At 40.8% G+C, this 17,243-nt stretch overlaps 1 protein-coding gene across 1 annotated transcript in view; it reads right to left on the bottom strand.

The window, feature by feature from the left end:
* Positions 1-6,732: 6,732 nt before the first annotated feature.
* LOC126252234 (homeobox protein engrailed-1-like) overlaps positions 6,733-17,243 on the bottom strand; it is a 504,649-nt gene continuing 494,138 nt past the window's right edge. Inside the window, exon 4 of the mRNA XM_049953106.1 lies at positions 6,733-8,963. Within this exon, the coding sequence (XP_049809063.1) occupies positions 8,515-8,963 (449 nt within the window). The 3' untranslated portion in view covers positions 6,733-8,514. The remainder of the gene's footprint in view (positions 8,964-17,243) is intronic.

The raw sequence follows: 17,243 nt of genomic DNA, 5'->3' as shown, positions 1-17,243 counted from the left end.
GAACGCCGTGGAAGTCTGGTGGCTGCTATTCAAGAATTAACACCAGTGCGGAGGTTATCAATCAGATATACAGAAGACGTAGGTGTTGACTATAGAGTAACAACATCTATAACTACAGCATCCCCTGTATCTCAAATTCACAGCTCGCTTTAGGAGAATAGAAATTTTTGTAGTGGTTTCGTAGGAATCATATTGTAGCTCTCCATCATAGTGAATTAAAACCCATTACTGATTTTTTTATCTGTATACCGTAATTTTATGGTTGCCTCTACGCATCTAGCATGAAATAATAATATCAGTTTGTAACCATTCCTGTAGTTTTAATTACAATGACGGAAAGAAATCGCATCACCAAGAAGAGGTTGTGCGTCATGAACGAAAGTTGGTAGGCGTGTTTCTACATCTGAAAGATGATGTCTATCAAAATTTCGCGCCAGTCGAGTAAGAGTGACGCAAGCAGTGCATCTATGAGGATGGAAATCAGGCTATAATGCCTGCATTACCTTTGAGGTTGGGCGTGCTGTGTTGATGTCAGTCAAGAATGCCTTCAAAGCGACCAAGATGCCATTATCAACACCTCACTGTGTTTGAAAAAGGTCGTGTAATACTACTACGTGAAGTTAGATGTCCCTTCTGCCATACGGCAGAGATACTTGGCAGGAATGTAGCCACGGTACATGACTACTGTCAGCGGTGATCAAGAATTTACGGTCGCAAGAGGACCGGGCTACGGATGGCCATGTGGCGTTATCTAGAGGGCTCTGGCGCATCGTAGTGAATGTGCAGCAGCTAATCGAGCAGCAGATACAACGCAGTGACACAACGAACTGTTACAAATCTGTTACTACAAGAACAGCTCCGAACCAAATGCCCTGTAGCGTGCGTTACACTGACACCAAACCACCGCCATTTGCGATTTCAGTGCCACCAAGCGAGAGCTTATTGGATGGGGGTGTGGTGGTTTTTTGTGTGTTGTGATGAAAGCTGGTTCTGCCTCGGTGCCAGTGATGACAGTGTGTTGGTTAGAAGAGGGTCAGTCGATGGCCTGCAGCCAACCTGTCGGAGTGCAAGACATCAGTTCCACTGACGCCAAACCACCGCCATTTGCGATTTCAGTACCACCAAGCGAGAGCTTATTGGATGAAGGCTGGTTCTGCCTCGGTGCCAGTGATGATCGTGTGTTGGTTAGAAGAAGGTCAGTCGAGGGCCTGCAACCAGCCTGTCGGAGTGCTAGACACATTAGACCTACAGCTGGAGTTATGGTTTGGAGTGCGGTTTCATTTGACAGCAGGAACATCCTCGTGGTTATCCCAGGCACCCTGAAAAAAAAATGGTTCAAATGAGCACTATGGGACTTAACATCTGCCGTCATCAGTCCCCTAGAACTTAGAACTATTTAAACCTAACTAACCTAAGAACATCACACACATCCATGCCCGAGGCAGGATTCGAACCTGCCACCGTAGCAGTCGCGCGGTTTCAGACTACAGCGCCTAGAACCGCATGGCCACCGCGGCCGGCCCCAGGCATCCTGACTGCTAATTTGTACGTCAGTCTGGTGACCGGACCTGTTGTGCTTCCAGTCATGAAGAACATTCCAGGGAGTGTTTTCCAACAGGATAACGATCACACACATATCGCTGATGTGACCCAACGTGATCTACAGAGTGTCGATATGTTGCCATGACCTGCTTGATCACGAGATCTGTCCCGAATGGGACTCATACGGGATATCATCGGACGACATCTCCAGCGTTATCCACAAACAGCATTAACCGTCCCTGTATTGACTGACCAAGTGCAACAGGCATGGAACTCTATCCCACAGGCCGGCCGCGGTGGCCGAGCGGTTCTAGGCGCTTCAGTCCGGAACCGCGCAGCTGCTACGGTCGCAGGTTCGAATCGTGCCTCGGGAATGGATGTGTGTTATGTCCTTAGGTTAGTTAGGTTTAAGTAGTTCTAACTCTAGGGCACTGATGACCTCAGATGTTAAGTCCCATAATGCTTAGAGCCATTTGAACCATTTTTTCCATCCCACAAACTGATAATCCGGAACCTATACAACACAATGCTTGCACACAATGCTTGTATTCAACATTCCGGCTGTTTCACGTTGTCAATGGCTTATCTCGGGCTTACATTAACCCGTTAATGCCATGTTAATCATTTAAGTATGTTACAAATGTATTCCCGAAATTCCGTTACTCTACATTAAATATTTTTTTGTGTTGCGATTTTTTTCTTTCAGTGTATATGAGCCTCATCTTGAATACCCTTCTTTCTGATGTGCTCCTGTCTTGTACACCCCTTAACTGGTTTCACGACCTACGTTTTCGTAGTGCATCCGTATGAAACAATTTTGTTTCGTTTTTCGTTCCACTTACCAATGAAAAGGTTACTTTTTTTCTATATTACATGGTTTATGTTTGGTCTTTAGTGTTCCCCTCACAGGTTTGAAATTTTAGTTTTCTTACTTTATACTATCCAGTGTCCGCCTCCGTAGCAAACTCGTCAGCGTGTCTGTTACGTGAAGGACCTGTGTTCGATTCCCGGTGCCAGGGTTTAATCCTTATGGGAGGACTAGAACAAGGAGCACTGAGACTAGTGGTGGCAAGGGAGAAGCTACTTGAGTGATACGTAGCGGTTCATTGGAAAGCAGATACCCATGCATAGCGCATCCGAATGACACCATTGGCAGCGGATGACGCGGCGGCAGGTCGATACTGAAAGGTCCCACATGGCCAGTAGACTGAGGTTTAGGTTTTTATACTAGCCAGTCATATTTATTAAAATGTTGTACATGTTACTTGCTCAAATGCACAGATATCAGTATCTTACACACGTGCACCTGAGACGCGTAAATTTTTATGACGTACAAATTGATTAACAAATAAATCAAATAGGATATAGACCGAATCCTTGTCGTAAGTTGATGGCGGTAACTAGACAGTGTGCCCCAGCTTCGTTAGGACAACTTGTGTGAAATTCCATCTCTTGGCGATTGGGGCGTAACGATCCTGAGAGTTTCGGCAACACTTGTATAGAAGGTCAAAGCCAGGTTTTGTAGAAGGTCACAGACATAGCAGGCATCCTGAGTGCGAATGGAACAGTATGTGTCTGACAGTTGTCGGAAAATGGCGGTGGAGCAATGATGCAATACAATTTTTGTGTTATATGAGGCAGATCATCCAGTGAATTCGTCGCATTCGACCCCAATACCTATAGGCAGGGTCCTGGTGTCTCCTCCACGATAACGCCCGAGCCCACACGCTGAAGATCGGGCGCTAGCGTCACGGATTACAGTCCTGGATCACCCGCCGCATTCGCCAGATTTGGCCCCAGTCGACTCTGGGTTGTTCACCACATTGGAGCTAGCAATGAAAAGACACTGTTAAGATGCTTTTAAGGACGTACAAGAAAACTGTACTGCAGTACTAAATGTATCTCCAAAAAAAGGACTGCAGTGATTGTTTCAAAACATTTTTAAAACCATTTCAGCTGTGTACTGGTTGAGATGCGGTGAATTTGTGAACATAATCCATGGCTTTTATTTTTCATAGACACAGTCCTACAGGAAATGGGGCACACTGTGTATGACCTACATGTACATTTTTTCCTATTTCGACCGTTATTGTTGTCTTCTATAAGTTTGTACATTCGATATTTAGTGATGCAGCGTTCTTTCCATCATTAGCCACGTAAGATAAGTCTTTATTGCATTAAAAACCTTATATGCGGACAGGTCGGTTTGGTTTCTTTATTCAATTCAACGTAGTTCTTATTCACCTGTTAAGCAGCAAAAACATGCAACACTTGAGTTGATTATCGATACTGTATCGTGTGTATTCTGCAACTACTTTGAATTGTATGTAAAAATTGTTTTTCATTCTGTACTTTGATGTAACCTGAAAATATTTCGTAAATGTCTTTTCTGCAGCTATGCTATTTTGTGTGAATAATTGTAACATATATGTAACTTGTTCCTGCTTAGGGAATGTATAATTGTATACGCTAGAAAAGCTGGAGGGAAGTCCCTCCACAACGAAAAGGCTTTGACGGGGATGTAAAATGTGGGGAGGTACGAGAAGTCCGACTGCCACATATAGTCAGTGGCTAGCCCACAATGAATCAACTTCCTGAATGATAAACGAGACAAAGATTTCTAGAATAGTGCTGTAATAATGCCTCGGGTGTGGATTGTTATTAGCCATTGTATCATGTTATTTTTGAGGTTGTTCTAAAAGCTGCAGTACACGTCAAGAAGATATTTTACACAGCATATTGCATTATACGGCCACAGAAGTTCGCTATTGCATCCACTTTCAGACAAAATAAAATTTAATTTTTTAAATACATACATGGACCAGTGTTTGCTGATGTGTTGGAATAATAAGAGTTTATTTTTGTACAGAAATATGCTGATTTTTTTTCTCTTAAGACGTAATGATAGCGTCAGACTTATTCATTACAATGATTAAACCCATTGTTCCACTATTTTGGTTTGAAGACTGTCTTTTGATGAATTTCTCCACGCACTACTTAAAGTTCGTAAGTCCAGTCTATAGTATAGGGATATTTAAGTATAATTTCATTCTGAGATGAAACTCTCAAAGAGTATTAAAATCATTTCTCAGAATACAGAATTTACTCGAGAACAGTTATTACAAAAACGAAATCTAGATTATAACAGACTGAAAATTTACAACAATTATATTGGTGTCACAGGTTTCTAAATAGTAATTTTGTACATCTATTCCTCTTATGTATGATATTATTATTAATCAGGAAACGTGTTATGAGACAGAATATTTTTAGGTTCAAAATGGCTCTGAGCACTATGGGACTCAACTGCTGAGGTCATTAGTCCCCTAGAACTTAGAACTAGTTAAACCTAACTAACCTAAGGACATCACAAACATCCATGCCCGAGGCAGGATTCGAACCTGCGACCGTAGCGGCCTTGCGGTTCCAGACTGCAGCGCCTTTAACCGCACGGCCACTTCGGCCGGCAATATTTTTAGGGTTGTCCCCCACCCGTTGTAGTCAATTACCAATTTAGCCACAGTGAAAGTTCGTGCAAAACTTAATTAATCATTATTGACCTAGTTGTGCTATTAAAATAATGAATTGCATTATCTTCCTTGAACCATAACAGATTCTGATTCCCCATGTACCACTCATGTTCTGTGCTATGCAAGCATTACATGCAGTCTCTGAAAACTATCAATGTTCATGTTCGTTAAAATAACAGATTGGGAACTATACCAAAATTGCTGTCCTTCAGCAGTGAAGTTTTAGGGCCACCTTCTGTCCGAATTATCAATTCTTTTCCCCTGTTGAGTGGCGCGCTGTAATTAGCACTTTCTTTAAATACTTACAAGTAGTTCATGTTAGTGTGAAGTAGTTTGTTGCCACTAAACTCAAGCAGATTCTTTAAATACTTAAGCAAGTAGTACATTTTAGTGTGAAGTAGTTTGTGCCACTTAACTCAAGCAGATATCAGATCTACTGATGACTAGTTACTTTGCTAATACATGTTAGAATTTCTTTTGTCCAGTTACTGTCTTTCTCTTGGAAGTGGAGTTTAAGTCAGCAGTTACCTTATTTTGTTTGCTGTACATTTACTAGAAATTATTTTTTTTTCTAATTCGGCTGGCGACCGTATTTAATTTGCTTGGTCACAAATTTCGCTTCTTAAATAACATACCGTTGCTTCGACTGCAGTTCGAATATCTTTACATCATTTCAATATATAACCTTTCAGGAGATGAATTACATTCCGATTACTTACCATTAACACACATGATCACAGTCAAACTTAAAATCCTGGAAAAATCGGTAGTATTATAGGGACGATTTGTACATTTAGCAAACACCTACAGTGTTATAAGAATTGTCAACTGATGACCAGTGTCTTCGTGAACTTAATTGTGCTCTATAATACTTACTTCCATTAGTTGCCGAAGCTTGTTGTTAAATATGGTCCGATGGATGTTGTATGTGGTATTTGTCATATTTATTCCTCTAAAATTTTTATAGTTAACACACTCTCTTTTTTAAAAAAAAGTTAATATTACGTATTAAGTTCAACATCTCTCAAGATAGCACTTTCCTTCCATCGCTCACTGATAAAGATAAAGGGCACACTGCTTGAAAATATGGAAGGCATTCCATCAGATCTCTGGATTTAGGTAAGAGAAGAAAACCATTGTACTAATTTTCAATTTTGTCAATGCTTGAATGTGTTGGAGATATGTCCCAAACTCTCTAGAGTTATATTATTACTATCGTCACTGCTTATATGTGTTAGACCATCTCATGTTTTTTTTATGTTTGTGTTCTAAGAATGGCGATAAAACTGACAGTAAGGCGGGGCTTTAAGTGAAAGAGAAATTGTTTCAGCCCACTGCAATGAAACGGAGAAGGTGTAAACACAGCTACATTCCTATGATACTGTAGATTATACAGATGTTCATCTGTGGCAATCAAAGTGTATTTTCAAGTAATATTTTAGGCTATATTATTACAGCCATTGTTTCTCTTACGGAAGTGATAAAGGATTTGAACTGTATTGCTGTTGCTGTGGTAAAAGAATGTTTTGGGAACCATAGCACTTACGAGCAGTATTTGGTGTCTGTCATTATCGTAGGGAAGGTGTCAATCAACAAATCATGTTCAAAGAATTCGATGACAAAATTAGTATTATAATACTGTTTTATTAACTCATATAGGAATAAATTATCGCGGACATATAACCGTATGTATATATATTACAGCAATTTGATTCGTCATTCCTATTGTTATTGTAAGACTACAACATTTATATTTATCTCTCTACGCCAGCTATTGTTTATTCCTATTATTCTGAGATCACCAATCACTTTTGACACAAGTAATTTTAATTTACAATTTATATCTTTTATGGATTTCACTGTGGTTGCGACAAAATTGAAGCGAAGTAACAAAATTAGGATAATGAAGGTAGATATTGACCTCTGTTTTCACAGTTACGAAACTACAGCGTGAAGCACTTACATGTACGAAACTATGACACAAGTTAGCTACACTCAATGGCGAGTATTTACATTCGTAACCTTCATCTCGCTGTTTAGAGAGACTGTACATAGAAAACAACTGTCACAGCACTGCACATAAGTTTCTTGTCTCAGAAACAGAAATGAGTAAAACAATCACTGCCGTGCCTCCTGGTTCGTAATACTCGTTCTTCGCGGTGTGCACATATTACGAAGAGTCAGCGATCACATGGCTTCTTCGGTTTACTGTTTCCATTGTCCTCTTAAGTAGTACCACTAGGTAGTACCTTAACACACACAGTGAATTAGCTTCAACAGCATTAGGTCAGTCAAGTTCTCGCAGTATATTAACAGTTCTGCTGATAACTTTAAGTTAGTCGTTCCCTACAAGTTCCTTTCAAAATGTGGCGGGAAAAAGGAGGATCCTACCAGAATCCGAAATGGGCTTAATACGGTGCTCAGACGGTGTGTGACGACTCCACAGACATTTTCTGTGTGTTGCCTTCAAGGTATAACGGAGTCAGCAATCTTTAATGGATAGCAAATTCTCGCAGAATCGTTCGTTAACGATAATTTACATGAAATTAAGACCTTATGGTAAAAATAATGTGCCGTGTTGGTCTATTATGTTCATAAGATTTTACCAGGGGTTTAAAAAAATGAAAATTAGTTTTACTGTTAGACATAACTGCATTTGTAAATATGACGAAGTAAAACCAGTGAAATAACAAAAACCCTCCGTAATTAATCACCTCACTAAACTTTTGTAGTTTTTAAATCATAAAAGGAGTTGTGATCTGAAAATGGAGCTAAGCCTCAAAGTGCACCGTGATTATCAAACATTTATTCACTGGTCACAGAGTAGGTTTTGTTCCTTTAATAGTGATTTTGTGATCCTAAAATTCATTTTTATAAAAAAACTTTCCCGTTTTTCCCAAAGTAGATGCAGTCTCCGCTTTTTAAGGCGTAATTGAAGTACTTATGACACGATTTTTTTAACGAATGGACGTCACACAAGTTATAAGAGCAGGACAAAATTTTGAGTTTCAAGGAGAAAGCCATCATTTCTCAACGTTCGTAAGACATCTCACAGTTCATTTTCGCACTGCATAAAATGTTGACATCCATATCTCGTCAAACCTGGCACTTGACTTTTTTAGCAGTAAATACTAGCAACAATAACGATCTTGCCACAACATATGCTGACTCCTACATCGTTTCGCTTTTATGACGGATAGCGTACAATACTCTATCACCTTCTTATTAGGTCCCAGTTCTTCACAAACATTGACTGTGCGGAACTATTTCTTGACCGCTTCTAATTACAGGAACAAAATACTTGTCGGCATATATACACCGAACTATGCTCCGTGGCGATATATCGCACAAGTGAGTCGCACTCAGAATCCCATTGTTTACATAGCGAGTGTCCGTCTAATTATTGCACATTGTGTGACACAGCGGCCTGCAGTGGTGCCATCTACTTGTCGACACCCGAGTCGCCTCCACCCCCAGATGCCGCCCCCGCGGAGGACGCGGCTGCCGCCGCCGCCACCGCCGCCGCTGCAGCTGCCGCCATCTGGGCGCTGCTCGGGGGCGCCTTCTTCTTCAGGATGCCGAGGTCGGTGACGTTCTCCAGGAAAGACTTGTGCGCGCTCAGGATCTTGGTGGACTCGACGTCCTTTTTGAGCTCCTCCATGTCGCGCTTCAGCTTGGCGCGCCGATTCTGGAACCACGTGATGACCTGCGCGTTGCTCAGACCGAGTTGGCCCGCAATCTCGTCGCGGTCCGCAGGTGACAGGTACTTCTGGTACAGGAAGCGCTTCTCCAGCTCGAAGATCTGGTGGTTGGTAAACGCCGTGCGCGACTTCCGCTTCTTCTTCGCCTGCTGCCGCGAGTTGAACAGGTTCAGGTGGCTGGCTTGGCCCTCTGCAACACACAGCAACAACATTGCCGTTAGTACTCTTTTTCTTTCTTCCAATTTCTTCATTATTTGCTTCAATATGTCTATTCACATTTTAAATCCAGAGTAGTCATCCTGTATGATGCACAAACTGTAAAGGAATAAACATCTGTGTATCCTTCTAAATTTGGTAGATTGCTAGCTGAAAACGAGCCCCTTCACTTGGTTCTTTTTTCTGTTACATTCCTGAACTGAAAAAATGTTTAGTTAATCATCTCATTTGTATATCATCTAACTTATTTAAAATACAAGGTGTTCTGAAAGTTGCTGTGAAGCTACACCATGTGTTGAAAATGACATCCACAAGCAGTCATAGAATTCTGAAGTCTTCAATATTAATGTAGGCTGAAGCAATGAACTACAATTTGTAGTTAGGGTGTGATTCGAACCTGTGTCTCCTACTTCATTAGGAGATGCACTATCCATTGTGCCACAGAGGCACACGATTTACCTCAGGTGTGAGGACTATTCTAATATATCTCTCTCTCCCTGATACAAATTGCCATTCACACCTCAGCACATTATTGTTACCCTTGTAAACGTACATCAGTAATGCCACGACCCTCCAGTATTGGACAGCCTTGGCAATACTGATGCGAGTTATGAAGGGAACAGCCATGGGCTGAAGTGTGAATTAGCATTTGTATCGGGGACAGAGACGTTATAGGATAGTCAACAGAATTGCAGTAGCAGTTGTGCCAGTGTAGCGCAACGAATAGTGCGTCTGCGTACGAAGCAGGAGACTCAGGTTCGAATCCTGGTCCTGGTACAGATCTTAATTCATTGCTTAGCTACCCTCATTGTTTTAGATAAAGACGAGACTCATAGCGTTCAAAAAAAAAAAAAATTGTTCAAATGGCTCTGAGCACTATGGGACTCAACTGCTGTGGTCATCAGTCCCCTAGAACGTAGAACTACTTAACCCTGCTGTTCTGTTCGGGTCTATATGACCCGAAACGAATATGAACGTTATTTTACATTATGTAAATACCAATATATATTTATGAAACTTTGTGACTTTGTCTGAAAATGGATGAGCAGCATGTGTTTTAAAAGGTTTTAAAAAAGTTTAAGAAGTTTGGGCTTCAACTGTAATAGTTGCATATGTAATGTTCGGGTCATAATGACCCGACACAAATATGTTTAGTGTAACTCGTATTTATTTCTAAAATCTGGAAATGGCGAAAATTATTTTTGTTGTGTTGTGTGGGAATAGTGACTGCATCATTCCAACTTACTCTCAACAATCACCTAAAGCTCCATGCGTTCACAACAATGGGCTTGTTTGTTGCTTTCCCCAGGAAATAATAATTGGCAGTTCTCAATAATTGGAATGCTTTGTTTCTGCCCAGTTTGACTTGTGACACCATGGCGATGAGACCATTGAATGATCGTGAGTTGGAAGAAATAGTAAATGCCTCACCAGATGAAGGATCACTTTCTGAGTTTGAAGATCACATCAGCAATGCATCTGAAAGCGAGTGTTCCGATGACAGTTACGACAGTCCACAGCCCATACAAAATAGTGTAGAGACTTTTCTTTCTAAAAATGGGAATATAGAATGGCAGTTGCATCCACCAGCACAACATGGTCGCCTACCAGCTTCGAACATCATCAAGAGTACCCCAGGAGTTACCAGGTATGCAGTCAGCAGAATATCTGATGTAAAATGTTCATTTGAAGCAGTATTTCACACAGCGCTTCAAAATGAAATAATAGAGATGACAAATATTGAAGGGCAGCGAGTTTATGGTGAACAGTGGACAGATATTGATGGTTCTGTTTTCCATGCATACTTAGGACTCTTACTCCTAGCGGGTGTATATCGATCTCATGGGGAGTCTACAAAAAGTTTGTGGGATAAAGATACTGGGCGAAACATATTTCGAGCAACCATGTCTCATGAAACATTCTGTAAGATATCACGTGTCCTGCGATTTGACAAGAAATCTACTAGAGAGGAAAGACGACGTACTGACAAACTTGCCGCAATTCGTAGTATTTGGGAGAAGTGGGTAGAGGTCCTTCCTAAACTGTATAATCCAGGAGAAAATGTTACTGTTGACGAGCAGTTAGTAGCATTTAGAGGTCGCTGTCCATTCAAGCAGTATATCCCAAGTAAACCGGCAAAATATGGGATCAAAATATGGACCATGTGTGACAGCAAAACTTCATACGTACTGAAAGCCCAAATTTATACAGGAAAGGTGAGTGGAGCGGCACCAGAAAGAAATCAGGGAATGAGGGTGGTATCTGATCTCACTTCTGAGTTACGTGGTCAGAATATCACGTGTGACAACTTTTTTACGTCGTACAATTTGGGGCAGCTGCTTCTGAAAAGGAAATTGACTATGTTGGGAACTATACGGAAAAATAAGCCGGAGCTTCCACACAAAATGACCAACAAGGAGGTACACAGCTCTTCATTTTACTTCACAAATGACACTACTGTGGTTAATTATATTCCTAAGAGACACAAGAATGTTGTACTTATGAGCACTCTCCACCATGATGCGGAAATCAGTGACAGGGCTGATAAGAAGCCAAAAATGATTTTGGACTATAATTCAACCAAAGGTGCTGTAGACACGCTTGATCAGTTATTAGGTACATATACATGCAAACGAAAAAGTAATAGGTGGCCAATGATAGTTTTCTACAATATTCTTGATGTTTCTGCTTATAATGCATACGTTTTGTGGATTTCGGTTGACCCTAATTGGAATGCAAGCAAATTGACTAGAAGGAGAATATTCTTGGAGGAACTTGGAAAGTCACTGATAAAAGAACATATTGCATCAAGAACGCATTTCCCAAGAACAGAAGATTCTTTGAGAATGGTCACAAGCATCCAAAACCCGAATGATGTGGGTGGTGTGTCAGAATCGGTAACAACAAGAAAATCTACAAAACGTGCACGCTGTAAGTTCTGTCCATCAAGTAATGACAATAAAACAAACATGGTGTGTGGAAAATGTAGTAAACATATTTGCAAGAAACATGTAACCTACTTGTGTCCACAGTGCAAGCAGTAAGAAAAGAACTGTAGTATTTTATAAGATGATTGTATTGAAAATTCTGTTGTTTCAAATTTATGTGAATACTTGTGCCTAAACTACAATCAGTAAGAAGAGAGGATTCTAAAGTTGTAGTGCTTTCTATGTTGGAATGTAATAAAAAAACTGTAGTGTGTTCTGTACTGTAGTGTGCTCTAAGATGAATATCTGTAATGACAACTGTCTGTTGTTAGAAAATGTCAATACTTACGTCTAAACTGTCAACAATAAGAATAGAAGTATGGAAAAACTGTAGTGCTTTCTAAGTTGAATGCCTGTAATGGAAACTGTCTGTTGTTTCAAATTTATGTGCATATTTAAATGAAAAATATCCCTCAATAAAGTTGTATGCATTGTTATTATTATTATTATTACCATTATTATTATTATTATTATTATTATTATTATTACTAACAAGGTACTGGAATAGAACAACAATGTCGATAGCTAAAACTGTACCAAAATTTATGTTTCTAAAGCATTTTGATATGTCGGGTCATATTGACCCGAACAGTATATATGTCAAGTAAAAGTGAACAGAACAGCAGGGTTAAACCTAACTAACCTAAGGACATCACACACATCCATGCCCGAGGCAGGATTCGAACCTGCGACCGTAGCGGTCGCGCGGTTCCAGACTGTAGCGCCTAGAATCGCTTGGCCACTCCGGGCACTCATCGTATTTCATGAACATCAACTGCATATGATTAAAATCTGAAATCGCTTAATTTTATTGTAAAACGCTTCCTGCGTATCTGATTGTGATACGCCTCTCACACGCAGAGGCATTTCAGTTTTTGTCACATAACGTGCGAGGGAGATTGCAATACAGTAGAGATATCGCTGCTCCCCTAAGAAAGAAGCCCGGTGGTCTGAGGTCCGGCGGGCGAGGAGTCCATAGGTTGAGATGACAAGTTCCCCAAAAACTCTTCCAGAAAACGCATAGTGTTGTTAGCTTTGGGAGCAGTAGCGTCAGAGTGTTGAAACCATGACTAGTCGATTTCGTCTTCTTTGCCTGGCCTGTTAAATCGTGGATCATTAAACAGTAACGTTCACTGATCATGACTTCTTCAAAAAATAAAGGTCCAATAATGTGACGTCTGGATATGGTGGCTAGCCACACACCATTTTTCTGTCATTTAGTGGAGTTTCAAGCACAGAGCGAAGATTCTCGACTGACCATGATCTTGTGTTTCATGCGTAAGTATGACCAGACAGACTGAACCAGACGTCATCTGTACAGAAAGTAACGTCGAGAATATCAGTGTCATTTCTCTTAATAAAAGATGGTAATCATTTGCATCAACAGGTTCGCGTTTCATGATCCGCAGCTTTTAATTCATGCACTCCTATTATTTTATACGGGAACAGTTTCAATCCTTTCCAACTTTTGCAATGATTTTGCTGGCCTCTGCTGCATAGTAAGAAATGTCCAACAACTTCTATTCGTTTAATGTAAGTGGTCCTCCAGTTTTCTCGCCATTAAGACTGAAGATGTCTCTCGAAATTTCTCAGTAAGTCGACGAACCGCATTACTATGACGTACAGCTGTTTCCGGAAATTTTTCAGCGAATACCTCCTATGTTAAATCTGTCTGTTTATCGCCTTCTCAAAACACATTTTTAACAAGAAAAATATGTTCCACAGTTGAAAGCACCATAATTTAGAAACATATGGAACATCCAAACACTGCACATTGCATTTAACAGTTTTCATCAACTGATCCAAACAGTTTAATGTTACACGAAAGTACAATACAAAAACAAGATCGCGTATCTGTGAAAAATAGTTCTGCCAACATGTGTTCTGGTAAATTTGATTCTATCTTCCAACGTTATCTACATCCGTAGTCCATGGCACAGCTACTTTTCGAACGCGCTGTATATTGTTATAAAACACATGTTGTGCTTTTGGATACAAAGGAGAATTAAGTTCTGTATTCGTATATACATCTTCAGATAGATAAGCCGACGCCAGTTGTTACTATGATTTTTGAAATATGAATGAATCCTTCTGCTCTATTTAAAAGTCCTGTTTTTATTTGCTATCGATTTCGGCGCTATAATGCACCATCCTTACGCTCCTCAGTGATAAAACTGGTAATCATACGGATAACCAGGAACCGCCATTATACACCTACAGAGGGCACAATCGAATCGACGTCCGGAGTGATCACATCCTCTCTTCCTGCTTTTGTTATTGATAGTGGCAGCACATTTACAAAACTGCACATAGTATGATGTCGTCGACCTTTACCGTCACTTATAAAGTATACAGTATGGGTCCCATCACTGATCCTTGGGAACCTCCCGACATGTCAGAAATAGTCTGAATAGGCTCAAATGGCTCTGAGCACTATGGGACTCAACTGCTGAGGTCATCAGTCCCCTAGAACTTAGAACTACTTAAACCTAACTAACCTAAGGACATCACACACATCCATGCCCGAGGCAGGATTCGAAACTCCGACCGTAGCGGTCGCTCGGTTCCAGACTGTAGCGCCTAGAACCGTTCGGCCACTCCGGCCGGCAGTCTGAATAGCTTGTAAGGCTGTTGCAGAGGAGGCTGTGCTGAGAAATGATTGTTAAGAAGAACAAAATTCATTACGTTGTGCCGTTTCTCAGTTATTTAGCATTGAAGTTAGCCAATCAAGTCGTTGCGAGCGCACACTGAAGCAACTTGCCCAAGACAGTGCCGTCAAACGTGTTTTTCGTTTGGTTTCCTCAAATCGAACTCACCTTGTTTAAATAGATTACTTCTGAAAATTGCACATTTTAATTGATAATGAGTTTTAGAACAAATGGTAACTCACAGACCCACAGATGCCTGGCCATTGCCGCATTTTAGCGCGCGCAAGGGCTTGAATTCGCGCGCACCCACCTGATTGGATAATGGCAATGCTAAATAACTTGGAAACGGGGCAACGTGTCCAGTTTTTCATCTCAACAATTATTTCTGAGCACTACCTCCCCTGCAACATCCTTAAAAGCTTTTCAGACTGTTTCTAACATCATGAATCTACACTGAACTTGAAGCCGAGTTCAGGGAGAAAGCTTTGTAGCAGCCTTAGTACTAGTAAAGAGAAACCTTCTGGCACAGTTTATTAATAAAAAGAGTTGTATGCCAGGCTGCAAAAAACTTCGGCTGCGTCCTCTCTGCCTGCTTTTGATATTGACAATGCCTGAAAATCTACAAGACTCTGTACAATAAGAGGTCTCTGGCCTGTCTGCCTTGTATAAAGTAAACAGTATGCTTCCCATCACTGATCTTGTGGAATGAGCTGCATGTACTCTGATCTTGGAACTGCGTCTGGAGGGGAAACTTTGTATAAGCCTTACTACCGATACAGGGAAGCGTTGTAAGTATAGTTTATAAACAGTTTCAGGATCGATGGACAAATCGAAAACTTTGTCTACGTCCAGTAGTTAGGGTCCCACAGTAGCCTTTAAAATTGACACCTAGGATGGCCGCCCTCCTTAGGGGCTGATTTGCCGAATGACCTCTCTGGAAGCCCCACTGCGACTTCTTGGCCAGCCACGCATTACCTGGTGCTGTCTGGTCTGGGCTTACCCACCTCCACCGCCCCCACCGTTAAAGGTGTTCCCGGGCGCGCGCTGGCGCCGATTTGCCACGCGGCCGTCATCTTCTGATTTAGCCGAGATTTACCGGCCGTCACGACCTCTTCCGCTCGGAAAGCCGGAGCGGATTGCTTTGGCGGTGTCATTACACCAGCCGGGACTGCGGTAATCAGCGTTCAGTAATAAGACTGTTGGGGTTCTTTAGCTGCCAGGCGAGAACAGGTTCCACGTACGAAATCGGTAACGGGAAATGTCAAGGATACAGGAAGAAAACTGGAGACAAAACAGCCTCTCTACCGTATTTTAATGTGTGTAACATTCAGCTGCCTTTCAAGCAGGCTATTCATTTCCTCTGTAAATTGTACTTAATTAAAAATATGCATATGCTGACGGTGGCAGAAGTAGAGAGGACATAAAATGTAGACTAGCAATAACTGTAAAACTTTTCTCAAAAATATAGCTGTTACTTAAAGAAACACAGCATCAAGACTGACTGGTGTATTTCTTCAAGTAATTTACCCACAGCCACCACCATCATTATCATGGGAAAAGAGAAACACAATTGGTGAAAGAAGGTACAGCAATCAGCCGCAACTTGTGTTTATTGTAGCAGATTTAAATTTCGGCAACTGAGTGACCACCATCAATGCAGCAAATAGAGTTAACACATTCCAGCCGTTGTCCGGTATAGTACCCCTTCGACTATACACGTCAAGAGTTCACACTACAATATTCTTAACGTGTATAGTCCAAGGAGGACTATGCCAAACAACGGCTGAAATGTGTTAACTTTATTTGCTGCACTGAAGGTGGTCACTCAGTGAGCGAAATGTAGATCTCCTACAACAAACACAAGTTGCGAATGATTGCTATACCTTCTTTCACCTACTGAAATAAGTACAGTCGCTGAGAATTTCCAGGTTACAGATGGAGCTAAATTTAAAAAAGAGAAATTCGTTCTAAAGTAATTATTATGAATTATTCTTTTCTGAAGGTATTTGTTTCGATTAAAGCCTTCTAAGGAAGTGAAACCTGGACGATATACACTTCAGACAAGAAGAGAATAAAAATATTGTAATTTGGTACAACGGAAGAAAGCTGAAGATTATATGAGTAGATGGCATAAACGTACTAAGTGGTTTGGGGGCAAAAAGAAATTTGTGATACAAAGAAGGGAAATGTTTATAGACTACATCCTGAGGTATCAAAGGATAGTTAATTTGGTGAGGGATGAAAGTGCGAGCAGTAAAAATTATAGACAGAGAACAACACTTGAATATAGGAAGCTGAATAAAGTAGACTTAGCACGCTGTAGCTACGAAAAGACATCCATAAAACAGGACATCACGCAGAGCTGCATCAAACCAGTCCTCGAACTGATGACATCAAAGGCAACAAAAATGTTTACACTTCCTAAAGTCCCGTGGTATCATTTTCGCAGCAGATGCTTCTAACACGGACTAACGATTATCAAGTCTACGAATATACAGGAGGAAATGAGTTAGACGAATCTTAACAGTGTGTGAGATGGGGAACTATGTTTCCGATGTGGTAATTATAAAATTCAGAAAGGCAGTTAGGATCTAACTTGGAGGAAAAATCATACAATTA

The sequence above is a fragment of the Schistocerca nitens genome, chromosome 4 (genome assembly GCF_023898315.1).
Source record: "Schistocerca nitens isolate TAMUIC-IGC-003100 chromosome 4, iqSchNite1.1, whole genome shotgun sequence".
NCBI lineage: Eukaryota > Metazoa > Arthropoda > Insecta > Orthoptera > Acrididae > Schistocerca > Schistocerca nitens.
This window is presented reverse-complemented; position numbering and strand designations above follow the sequence as displayed.